Source organism: Nicotiana attenuata, unplaced genomic scaffold (assembly GCF_001879085.1).
Source record: "Nicotiana attenuata strain UT unplaced genomic scaffold, NIATTr2, whole genome shotgun sequence".
Taxonomy (NCBI): Eukaryota; Viridiplantae; Streptophyta; class Magnoliopsida; order Solanales; family Solanaceae; genus Nicotiana; species Nicotiana attenuata.
Window position 1 is genome coordinate 73,052 of NW_017672358.1, and position 13,647 is coordinate 86,698.

Sequence of the window (13,647 nt, forward strand, 5' to 3'; positions counted from 1 at the left end):
TTTCGGGTCTTAAGGACCAATGTTTTGTTTGTAAAGCAAAGCAAGTGTGCCTTTGGAGAAACTCAAGTGGACTACGTGGGCCATGTGATTTCTGAACAAGGGGTGTCTATGGACACACAGAAAGTAGCAGCAGTATTGTGTTGGCCTCCACCAACCAACATCAAGGCATTGAGGGGACTCTTGGGTCTCACAGGCTATTACAGAAGGTTCATAAGAGGCTATGGTGTTGTTTCTAGACCTTTAACTGACCTCTTGAAGAAAGGGTGCTTTGCTTGGAATGAAGCTACAACTATGGCATTTCAAACACTGAAGGAAAAGATTACTTCAGCTCCTATTTTGGCACTGCCAGATTTTTCTAAGGAGTTTGTTATTAAAACAGATGCATCAGGAGAAGGGATTGGTGCAGTGCTCACTCAAGATGGTCGACCAATAGCTTTCTTCAGCAAAGGATTATAAGAAAGAAACAAGGCCTTGTCAGTCTATGAAAGGGAGCTTATGGCCTTGGTCTGTGCAGTACAAAAATGGAGACCCTACCTGCTAGGAAGACATTTCACAATTAAGACTGACCATCACAGCCTTAAGTATCTACTTGAGCAGAGGATTACCACACCAAACCAGCAAAAGTGGCTAGTCAAGTTGATGGGATATAACTACAGTATATCCTACAAGAGTGGAAAGGAGAACATTGTTGCAGATGCTCTATCTAGGAAGGAAGAAGCTATGCAATGTGTAGCATTTCTACGATACATATGGACCTACTGGAGGAAGTAAAACAATCATGGCAACATGATGCTACTCTACAGAGGTTAATGGAGAACTTGCAGACTACAACAACAGTCAAACCTTATTATAAGTTTCAAGCTGGAATCTTAAGTAGAAAAGGAAAAATAATGGTGGGAAACAATGAAGAGTTGAAGACCAAATTGATAGCCTTTTATCATAACAGCTCAATTGGAGGGCATTCTGGGATTACTGCTTCTTTGAACAGATTGAAGCAAGACTTTTACTGGAAAAAAATGAAGCATGTTGTTTACTCCTATGTAAAGGAGTGTGACACTTGTCAAAGGTGTAAGAATGAGAATGTGGCTTACCCAGGGCTGCTACAACCCTTAACTATCCCTAAGAAAGTATGGCAAGATGTATCTATGGATTTCATTGAAGGATTGCCAAAGGCCCATGGTAAGGAGGTCATTTTTGTAGTAGTTGACAGGCTGAGCAAAGCTGCTCATTTTATGGCACTAAAGAATCCTTATACTGCTTTAGAAGTGGCTCAGATTTTCATGGATAATGTCTTCAAACTCCATGGGATGCCTAAGACTATAGTCTCGGACAGGGATGTGGTCTTTACTAGCAAGTTTTGGAAAGAGTTGTTCAAGTTGCAGAAGGTTTCTTTACTTACATCAACTGCTTACCACCCTCAGACTGATGGCCAAACTGAGGTGGTCAACAGATGCTTGGAATGTTATCTTAGGTGCATGACCTTTGATTGACCAAAGGAATGGCCTAAGTGGTTGTCTTTAGCAGAATGGTGGTTCAACACTACTTATCATTCAGCTATTAAAATGATACCTTATGAGGTGGTGTATGGGAAGAAACCACCACCCTTGTTGCCTTACATGCCTTTTGACTCCCAATTGGATGCAGTTGACAAAAGTTTACAAGCAAGGGAAGCCACCATTCGAGCTGTGAAATCTCATTTGCTGAGAGCTCAAAACAGGATGAAAGCTCAGGCTGACAAAGGCAGAACTGATAGAGTTTATGCAGTGGGTGACTGGGTCTATGTTAAGCTACAACCATACAAACAACTGTCCTTGAAGAGCCACTCTTTTCAGAAGTTATCAGCTAAGTACTTTGGTCCCTTTCAGATAATCAGAAGGGTGGGACAAGTTGCATATACTTTGGCTTTGCCTCCTCAGTCCAAAATCCACCCTACATTTCATGTCTCTCAGCTCAAGAAGAAGCTGGGCACTCATACTGCTTCCCCTACTCTTCCAGTCGTTCATGCTGAACATGGCCATATCCTACTCACCCCAGAGGCAATCCTAGACAGGAGACTAGCGCCAAAAAATGGTAAAGCCACAACACAAGTCCTAGTTAAGTGGTTGAATGCTGCTGCTGAAGACAGTACCTGGGAAGATTGGCAAGAGTTCCATCCCAAATTTCCTTCTTTTAATCCTTGAGGACAAGGATTATTTCAAGGGGAGGGTAGTGTTACGATCAGAATAAAATAGGGAATAATACACAGTCACGTGAGAGGCACGTGAGCTGCTGTTAGCTCAGTTAGTTGGTTTCCGGAAGTTAGTTACGGGTAGTTAGTTTGTTAAGAGTTAGTTACAGCTAGTACAGCTGGATTTCTTTCATATAAGCTGAGTCACAGCATTTGTAAGCGTTCATTCCATTGTAATCGAATCTGAGCAAATCATTCTTCTCTCTAAATTCTCCGAATACTCTCTTCCCTAAGTCATGTGTTCAAGAGCAATTTTCTCTATTTGCTCTTTGGGATACTTAGATTTTCCTTCAGATTTTCGAGCTGATATCAGATTAAGGTTCGACTTATATACGTTCCCTTGAAAGTATTCATGAAACATTCAAACTTAAAATTTTATATAGACAAAAGAGAGTAATTAAAACACTAAACGATATCTATCACACAAAAAAATGGAATCAATATGTCTATTAAATTGGTGAAAGGATTGTTCTCCTCAGATTTTAAATGAACTTACGTTACCATTTAGAGTAAAATATAATATATCCCCAAGTTCGGATTAATTATCCCAGCATTAAATAATCCCAAATGGAACTCAGATAATGATCAATTGCACCATCAAGTTGAATTTCTACTTATATTGGGACTCTATAAACACAATTTCATCATTCTTAGATCATCATCAATGGTAATGTCACATTAACTTGCTAATGCTAAAATAAACATAAGCACACAATATTTAGCTTCTAAATTAGTTATTGTAGTATTCTAGCAATCAAGATACACTATGGTATTTTCGACACAATTGAACCCCTTAAAATACACTATGGTATAGAATTGGTAATTTAGTATACTAAATGTAATTATATTAAACCTTAAACATTGAGGGTAATAAGGTTTCTTATATGGTATAGGAATGTAAAAATTCCTTTATAATACATGAATTAGTAATATAGAGATTAATAATAGAAATTTTTATCTCCAGTAGTAAAGGTTGATACCTTATTTATTTTAAATAAATAAAAAATTATATTTCATAGCTACCTTTTAATTTTTATAGCCAAATATCTATTTATGGTCACCTCCTACCATTAAGCCATAAATACACTTTGTTTTATTTTTCTCTCTCATTCGTTCAGATTTTTCTCTACCCTCTCTCTCAACGCCAGTTTTTCTCCATGAATACAACCTCAATTTCCTCTTTGTAATCATCACCATCATCGTCGTGTAAAAAATTAGAAGCAACGTTGAAATCCCTGAATAGACTTTGTTCCAATTTCAAAACAACTACTATGAATTATTGCTGCTACGAAGCCAACAGATTATTGCTTGAATCTCTGAAATAGCTTTATAGCCGGAATCTCATCAACTACGGATTATTTGCAGTAACTTGCTCCGACGACTGTGTTGGAAATGGCGGAGAGAGAAAAGAAGCGACGACGAGACGACATTATGTTATTCTTGAACAAAGACGACGGAGTTTGGGGCTGAGCAACTTTTAGAGTCTGTTACCTTTTTTTCATTATATTTCAATGTATCTCGTTGTATTTTATGTATTTCATTGTATTCATTGTCTTTTTTTCCACTGTATTTTAATATATCTCACTGTATTCCATGTATTTCATTGTGTTCTCTGTCTCGCTATATTCTATGAATGTATTAATATGTTTTTTTTAATTAATATAATTATGTATTCAGATTTCGGTTGAGAATCTTTTTTATAACTGGAAATACAAAATTTGTGTGTTATAATTGAGTTTGTTGAGTTATATTAGGAGTCTATTATGTTAATTGATTCACTTTCCGTTTAAAAACTGTGTAATCCCCTGTTTCACGCCGTGAATACAGTCGAATACACCCGAATACAATAATCTGTCCAGCTGTAATCCCTTGTTTCACGCCTAGAAATGCTACAGTAATCATGAATACAGTAGCTTAAATACATCGAATACAGTCTAAAAAATCTGAAAACATAGTTATAGAAAGTAATATAATAAATGGTAACTACAACTAGCTAATAACCACTAAAACATAGTGGTTTCTGAAAGTTTCTCTTAATAATACGTGGTTTAATAGTCATGAATTACTTCATGTTGGGTGTTTGTTTCATTGCATTAAAATTGGTAATGGAAATGTCATCTAAATTATTTGTTTATTTTTTAAATTAAAAAATAATAAATTTACAATATACTCTTGGATATTTGGTCTTTCCAGTTTTTTAGAAAACGTCAAAAGGTATTTTTATTCTTGGTAGGTAAAAAAATTTCTTTACCAAGTATGAAATATGTACAAGGGGAGATGTGTCAATGATGGCCACTTTTGCTTTAAAATTATCTTCTTCAGGCCCTATACATGTGAATGGAATTGTGACACACGGCATCAACTGCTGCATTAAATTGCTACAATATAGATATCTTCTTCGGCTTATTTGGTTTTATTATTTAAAGTGACAAGAAATTGCTATTGTTAGACTGGGTCATGTGTTAGATTTTATAAGGATTTAGTTTATATACACTAAACTTTTACATATTAGTATGTTTTTTCAGTTGTAGCCAGTAATTTGTTTGATATTTCAGGTTATTAATTAGTTCTGCTTTTTATGATCGATTACATTATAGTAGTGTGGAGATGAAGTATTCAGGGGCGGACCTAGAGCATAGGTTATGGGTTCCCGCAAACCCAGTAATTTTTGCGTAGATCATGTATTTATATTAAGAAATTCATTAAATATTCGTAAATATCTAACTGTGAACCCAGTTATTATTATTACATATTAATCTAATATTACGGTGGAACCCATAAATCTCAAATCCTGGATCCGAATGTGGAAGTATTAAACTGACATTAAAGAGAAATTAGTTAAAGGCTACTTTCAGTAATGATATTAGAGAAAACATTTATACCATCCTTTTTCCCTTTTGGAGAAACTACATATATTACTTTTGACGAACTTAAGAAAAGTTCGAATTATCTTACGTGTACTAGAGTTGGGAAAGAAAATATAGGAAATGTTTTTCGTTAATCCAGATTAATGAATATATAGCTCGTTCGAAACAGAGTGGAATTTCCCGCTATGCGCGGAGTTTGGAAAAGGGTCGGACCACAAGGGGATATCGTACGCAGTCTTACTCTGCATTTCTGCAGGAGGCTATTTTTCACGGTTTGAATCTGTGACCTCCTGGTCACATGCAGCAACTTTACTGTTGCGCCAAGCCTCCAGTGGCGAAGCCACATGGTCATAAGGTGGTCAACTGACCACCATTCGTCGAAAAATTGCACGGTGTATACAGGTAAAAAATATTACGTTTTAGATGTATATAGCACATATTGAAAATCCTTTGTCAGAATTTTTTTTCACTTTTTTAAATTTGAACATCCTTAGAGAAATTACTAGCTTCGCCACCGCAAGCCTCCCCTTCAACTTATCTGTAATTTCATTTACACGCAATTTAACTAACACACAAAATCTCAAATCAAACAATTTTTACATGGTATAACAAGTGGTAATTAAAACACACAACTGATAATTCTCATAGTATTGAAACAATATGTAACAGAAAAAATAAGACTTTCACTTCAGAGCTGCCCTTCAATCCTTGCATTTGTAAGTCCAACACACGCATCAACAAAATCTTCATCAATAAAATCAGTAGAATATATCTGTAACCGATCACCATAACCTCTAGAAATACATTCAGTTATAAACAACCTTGAATATGGATGAATCCGGTTCGTCACCGGTTTAACACACACAACCGGATTATCCGCCTGAGGCGTCACCGTATTCTCCACCCTATAAAAATATTTCCGAGATGTTACCGGCGGTTGTTCACTCAAATGCTTCATATTACTCTCAAATTTTGTTTCAGGTAAATCAGTGTCAATCCAATTATCTTTTAAATACCCTGCACTCCATAATGGACTACCATGTTTTGGCTGTGGAGATTTTCTTGGTTTCCATACGCAAATTACTCTTTTGGGCAATAATTCAGCTACTGTTTTTTGAAAAACAGAGTCATCTTGGTGGATTAAATACTCCCCTAGCTGATCTTCTAAGTATTTATCGAATTCCGGTGGATCTTCGTGTCCGAACTCTGTTCGGATCTCAAGGATTATGATCTCTGATTCTGTCTCCGACAGAAATTTTTTGACGTCGTTAATCACAACATCAACGTTGTAAGAAAGAAGGATGCCATGACACACACGGCGATCTTCTTGAACTCGAATATCAAGAACTCGAGTGCCCATTACCTGTTAAAAACATAATTAAGTAAATAAAAATATACTCTTTTTAATAATATAAGTTTTTAGATGAGGTGATTACACAATTTAATATGGTATCAGGACAGAGACAGAAATATTACCAGCTGTTTGTAAATGGATAGAGATTGGGTTCGAGCGAAGGGGCGAGAAATAAATGGAATCCCAATTTTGTTAGTTGCAGAATCATGGGTACCAGGCCAAATTATCTTGTTCAGGTGGAGTTTTCCCGGGGCAAGTGTTGACATCCAATTTTTTCTGTCTTCCACGCGATAATCTGCACCAGGGAAATCAGTGCTATTTTTTTCCTTGAGATCATATAAAAGTTTTTTCTGAGTGCGAATTGCTTTTCTTCGTTCCACCTGTTTAGAGAAAAAAGTACCCATTTTCACAAGAAGAAGAAGAAGCAAGTCACTTCTCCTTTTCTTCTCTCTAGGTTTTGTAGTTGAACAGGATTAAGTTTTTGCGTTTAATATATATGCATTATAACGCCTTTTTTGTCAATACAGAGTAGAAAGTTTCTTCAATTATGACAAATAAAGAAATTTCCTTTTCAATATTTTAATACGCATGTATTGTCTTGACATATTTTCCATGTGGATTGGTCCAGTTGTCTTAGCTTGAGGGGCCGGCTCCGTTGGAATTATTGGTAGAGACTAAGGGAAGTCACAAAATATATATATATATATATATATATTCCCACTGGAGTCCGACTATATTCGGATTCGTACCATGCATGTAGGGCACTATTTTGGACGGAAGCGCTCTCTACCAAGGATTATTCTATACTCATGGCTCGAATTTGTGCATCAGATTAAGGAAAGAGCAGGCCATCCGGTGCACCACATCTTTTGATGGTTATCTTAAATTATACTAGTCCAGCGTGCAGCAGTTGTTTCTCCATTTTTATATTATTGGCTCTGATTTTAGTTTATTTCATTTTTAATTCTTCTTTCTTGTGCATGTTCATAGGTTCGGCTGGCCATGAGGGACGGAGTATATTGGAAAATCATGTCGCGCTACTAACTGCATAATTTTTTTTTTGTTTATATGAATTATTGAATTTCCTGACATAAAAAAAATGTTTTAACTTAATGATAAAAGAATTTAAATATTACCTTAGATATATCAAAAGTTCAAAGCAAAGGTGTGAAATGGATGAAATCGTTGAATCTGATAATTATCCAAGAGGTTGCAACTAATTCAACAACCACGATAACAATACTTAATGATGTATTATTCTAAGCCTCGAGTGCAATTCCTGTATAATTTAAATTAATGTATTAAAACGTGCAGCAGGTGGAAAAGGTCTATCACTTAAAAAGATAGAAGTGTATATAAAAAATAAAATGATCGTTGACCCATAGCAGCTTCTTAATTATATGTTGAGATATACCAGTTCAGCGAGATTCAGAAAATCAATGGGATATGTGAGTCACATCATTTTATGTAACTAAGGGCTCGTTTGGTACGAGGGATAAGGAATAATTAATTTCGAGACTAAATTTAAGAAGCGCTTATCCCATGTTTGGTTGGGAGAAAATTGCGGTATAATTAATCCCCGGATTGTAGTATTTTTTTTAATCCCCATGGAACGGTAGAATAACTAATCACGGGATAACTTTTTTCCAACCAAACGATTCCTAAATGTCTTGTACTATTTTTCTTAACACTTTTCATTTGAAATGTAAGTTTAAGCCATCAATATTAGAGTGACTATTATGCTTTAAGAATCATCAAAGGTTAACACAATTTTTTTTCTTTTCAATTCTCATCATTTTGCAATCTCAATTTTTTAAAATAATACTTATATGTTTCAGTGGTTAGAATGTAAAATATGCAATTGAAGGTTACATCAAGTTTAAGAAAATCATAAAGATATGTTTACTTTACCCGAGAGGACTTTTACATCCTTCACTTGGCACATCAGCTTTACAATAATAAATTTTTATTATAAAATATTTAAATTTTTAAGAAAAAATTAACATATAACCTATTCCTTTTAAAATTGCTGCCCCTCAAAATTAGGGACCTAAGGTATATGTCTTACTTGCCTGGCCTATGTCTAAATAACTTGATCATGGGACCATCTTGAACTTGCACCTTCCCTAACGTATGCATGTTTCGGTATTTGATTACACAATATTACTAAACTTTATCCTTGTGTCACTAATTAATATCATAAAATTATTTTTTTGTATCATTAAGATCACTTAAATTTTCCCTTTGAATAAGTAAAGTCACTAAATTATTTTTTGTATTATTAATCACTAAATGAAAATATTTGGATTCAAAAAAAGATTGAGGAATTTCTAAATAGAAACCCTAGAACACATACACACGGATATTAAAGAGGGAAAGTAGAGAGTAAATATCCGATAGATTTTATTAATACTGAACTTAATCTATTAGTTATCTCCACAAAATAAAATGATGGGGTATTATCACTTTTAATCCGCACCAGAAACTATTTATATTTGGTAGCCGAAAAAGTATATAAAATTTATATAATTTTTGTATATAATATACAAATTTCATATATTTTTCGACAATTATTTTTACAGCGATTATACAGCATCATTTTTCCTAAAATGATCCACTATCTCTATGGTCAAGAGGCTTCAGATGATATCTAACACGCTGGGCTTTATTCGGCCTATGTAACATATTGGGCTGCTATTTTCATTCCTATACCAAATTTCATACTATATTATCAAAAATGTTCATAATACCTATATTACACCCCTGGTCCATATTTTTATTTCATTCTATGTACCAAATCAGCCCCACCCGCCAATCACCCCAAAAAGGGAGGAATATATCTAGCTTTTGTGTTGGTTAAAGTGGAAACATGGGGTAGTTGGGGTAGGCTTTAATTATGGATATCTATCTATCTATCTATAATTAAAAGCTAAGGATAAAAGCCTCTTAGGAAGCCAAGTGGAATAATAATAAATTGACACTTGGCATGACAGGAATTTCTCCAACATATTAGGAATTATACTAACAAACTACAATCTAACTTACATTAGGTATTTTCTGTAGAAGTTATTTAGTCAAATTTTGTTGCAAAATTCTTCCAAAACTCCCGCTAAACATTATCTTATACTCTATTAATTTAAATTTTTTTAAAATCATTAAATGAACGTGGGTAAAAGAAACAAACCGTGTAAACTTAATTTTTTTTCAAAATTATTCCATAACCGCCGCTCAAGATTCCCTTCGAATTTATTAATTAAATTTTTTTTAAAAGCATTAATTGAACGTGGGTAAAAGAAACAAACCGTTCAAACTTCCCTTAATATATCTAAATTATATTTATTTTATTTTAAAACAAATTTTACCTTCAATTAACCCTAAATTCTCTCTGCAAACTCACGTATTGTCTCTGCAAAGTCACGTTAGGCTGAACTGTCTAACCCACGATTTACTTTACTGGGTAGCAACTGCTCAAACCTCAAAATATATATTTCTTCCACACCTACAACTGCTTCAATTCTAATGTTCGTTCTTATACCAAGATTTCAACAAAACTTACGAATTAGCAATAACATGGCCGCTAACAATGATTTCATCAAGGATATAACTATTTCAAAGATGAAATGGAAGTTGAAAGTTCGCGTTGTCCGTATGTAGGAAAAATCGGATCGTTTTAATCCTGGCTCTATATTCTCCATTGAATTGGTTCTACAAGATGAAAAGGTATTTTTATTATGTTATTGCCTTACTAATTTGTTTGTGCTGTTCGAAAATTAAATGTCAATATACATAGATTTGTTTTGCTATTCCAGATTGTTATCCTTTGTGCTCTTCGAAATTTAGATGTCAAAATCTATAGATTTGTTTTGCTCTTCCATACTGTTATTCTGTGTATTTTGTTTAGTTCTAACTGTGAAACAATTATGATTTAGCATGTTGTAAAAGAAGGTATGATTTAGCATGTTGTCGATGCTGTTCACTTTATATAATAAAAGGTATTTTTATTATGTTATTGCCTTGCTAATTGGTTTGTGCTCTTCGAAAATTAAATGTCAATATCCATAGATATGTTTTGCTCTTCCAGATTGTTATCCTTTGTACTCTTCGAAATTTAAATGTCAATATCTATAGATTTCTTTGTGCGCATGAAGCAAGATTCTGCTCTATTCTGCACGAAATAGAGGCCACGAAGCTTCTGTAAAATCTAAGTTTCATCGACTTGCTCTTGCTTTCTCAAGTGGCAAGGTCCAGAAATTTGCCTCGCCTTTTCTCTTGGAATCAATACCAAACTCCATCAAATTCACTTTCAGAAACTGATAGGGTAGTCGCTGTAAAAATCTCCTATCATATAAGATAGGCCATATTTTATCATACAGACATATCGAACCAGACAATATTGACAATGAAGAAGCTCTTAAGAAAATCAGCACCAGAGACCACTGAATTCTCTTTCTTTTTTTCCTTGAAGCATCAGCTATCCGAAACCCAAACTTAGATAAACAGAAACCATCACATGAAAAAGGCTTTCATTGGTACAATTCCATGGAAACTCAACTAGGTATTTTAAATATATAATAAACTTACCATCTTTTATGTATTGTAATTTCTTTGTAGGGTGATCGTATACATGCTTCTATTGGGAAGTCTGTTTTGCATATTTTCAACAAAAAAATTAATGAGCTTGGATTATATCTTATGGCGAACTTTATCGTCTGCCAAAACAAGGAGAGGTTCAACACCACAAAACATAGATTGATGCTGACGTTTACTCAACGTACAACAGTGGCTGAAACAATTGATCCACTTTTTCCGATGAATATCTTTGATCTGCGACCATATCATCAATTGATAAATAAAGTTGATGTCAACGAGAGTGAATTATTTGGTAATATTTGTGTTTATTTTAATTTATTTTTACATATTTTTTTTAATAGATTGATGGTACTTATTTTAACATCTTCATATTTCTTTAGATGTTATCGGAGAGATTGTCAATTTTAGTGAGGTCCAATCGCAAAAACAAGGTGAAATTACTAGGAAGTATATGGATATCGAACTAGAAGATGATGAGTAAGAATAAACAGACAACCATCGGTTAATGATATATTTCATAAATACATATATTAAATATTATACACTATTTCTATTTGACAGGAGGAACAAGTTATCTGCTACATTCTGGGGTGAATTTGTTGATCAAGTTATACCTCACCTTTTAAGTTCTAACAACCAGCCTATTATTGTTGTTATGCAGCTCATAAAAGCCCATAAATTTCAAGGTAACATGCAACTATTAAATTTCACATTACTTTTTGAAAGTTATTCATCACATGTTACACATAATTCTTTTTTTGCAGATTCATATTCTGTGCGCAACACTTGGAATACATCAAAGTTGTGGATTAATCCTACTTTTCCTCAATCCGAAGAGTTTAAAACCCGGTTAAATATATTTTAATCATGTATCTACACTCATATCGATCTTTTGATGTATATTTCTAACTCTAATNCAACCATTCCAATTCCTTAGATTCTTACTATGTTAAAGCCTTACCAACAAGCTGTCCTAAAGCCTCAGTTACCAAATTTCCCAACACCTAAGATCCCAACAGTGCCAAAGCCTTAGATTCCATCTGTACCAAAGCCTGAGATCCCAAATTTGTCAAAAAACAGAACTTCGTCCCCTTAAAAAGCCATATGTTCCCGCATTGCCAAAGACTATGCTTCCTACAGCAATGAAAAAGCTTTAGCTCTAGAATAGGGCCTGAATTCACAGATTCTCCAAGAAAATAACTCCTCTGGCGACCAAGTATGTTTATCTGTTGGCATTCTTAGTAGTAGCAGCTTTAGCAGTAGAATTAAGTTGTGTGGCGTGATTAAACAAACTGTTAGGTTTAAGAGTCTTTCATCTTTTAAAGATGGTCCAGGCACTCTCAACTGCGTCCCTTGAAATGTCGAGCCGTTTGGTTGCCATTTTTCCTGCCTCTTACTATATATTACTATATGGTACACAAAAAATTCCAACCTTCACAAACCCTCAGATCCCAACTGTGTCGAAGCCATAGCTTCCACCCATACCAAATACTTAATTTCCTGTCACGGCCATCCATATTAGCCTTCCTACTCAACAGAAGCATGACAACTTCCACATGGCCTTCACAGGCAGCAATGTGAAGAGCAGTTCTACCATCCAAATCGATGCTGCTCACATCAATGCTTTCATGTATAGTAATTCTCATGTATTGTAATACTTTACAATCTTTTTTGCGTCTTTTCAAATCAAAAATTAATGAGGAATCTATATATAGTCATGTAGTAACAAATATGAATTCATCCAAAGTAGCCTCGCAGTACAATATATCTTTATAAATGAAAATTTAAACTTCAGTTATGTTCCTTTCCGTGAGTATAAACTATTAATAGATATTTATATTGTTTGGCCGCGGCAATTGTTAAGGAAGTAACATAGAAAAATAATATGGCAGCAACTATGTTATGATTGAAATATTCACATAAATTTTACTCACTCTGTTACACTCCCATTATAACTTTTCAAGAAATTTTGTATATTGGTTAATATAATAAATAATATATTCAACCAAAAATTATTCGATAACTATATAAGTACCTTTGATTTAATAGAGATTTTATTATTGTGTAGATCGTATTCACACGTAATATAAGAAATGCTCCTTATTAAACAAAGCATTGCATGGGCTTTAATAATTATTCGCAGCGAGTAATTCTTCACGTTTCTTGAAACACTAATCTCCAAGTTGAGCCAAATTTTACTTGCTACTAAACTATAAATGTGATTTCATAATGTCTTTCTCTCTATATCAACTTGGGATGGACGGTTGATTTGGTATATTATTGATGAAGCTATATATAGTTTTCATGTAGAACTAACATGGAAAAATAAATCAAATAAATGTAATTTTATTTAATTTGTGATTGCTTTCGGCTTTTTCTCGGGCTTCGATTTCAAAAAACTTAAATTAAGCCAAGGAAGCATGTAGTTTGTAGTGGAAATCAGATAGTTTATTATATGTGACTACACATACACTTCTGTTACTTACTCATCATTTTAATGCATACATAACTAAATCACACAATTATAGTAAGTTAAGTTAAATTAAATTCTCATTGTACATAACACAATATCTTACGGGAATTTAGGCTACATAAAATAATTTTTCCTA

The 13,647-nt window shown here is 34.0% G+C and overlaps 1 protein-coding gene across 1 annotated transcript; it reads right to left on the reverse strand.

Annotated features, from left to right (window-relative positions):
- Positions 1-5,597: 5,597 nt before the first annotated feature.
- LOC109212902 (PI-PLC X-box domain-containing protein DDB_G0293730-like) lies at positions 5,598-6,933 on the reverse strand. Its single transcript, XM_019376633.1, has 2 exons — positions 6,571-6,933; positions 5,598-6,457 (listed from the first exon to the last, which is right to left on the reverse strand). The coding sequence occupies exons 1-2, from the start codon at positions 6,850-6,852 to the stop codon at positions 5,783-5,785; spliced, it is 957 nt and encodes a 318-aa protein (XP_019232178.1). The 5' UTR covers positions 6,853-6,933; the 3' UTR covers positions 5,598-5,782.
- Positions 6,934-13,647: the final 6,714 nt, after the last annotated feature.

What these genes read in the sequence shown, in the direction of transcription:
- LOC109212902 (XM_019376633.1), bottom strand. Translation starts at nt 6,852, where the DNA reads ATGGGTACTTTTTTCTCTAAACAGGTGGAACGAAGAAAAGCAATTCGC. An exon ending in TATCCATTTACAAACAGCTG is followed by an intron (nt 6,458 to 6,570) that starts GTAATATTTCTG and finishes TGTTTTTAACAG; the next exon opens with GTAATGGGCACTCGAGTTCT.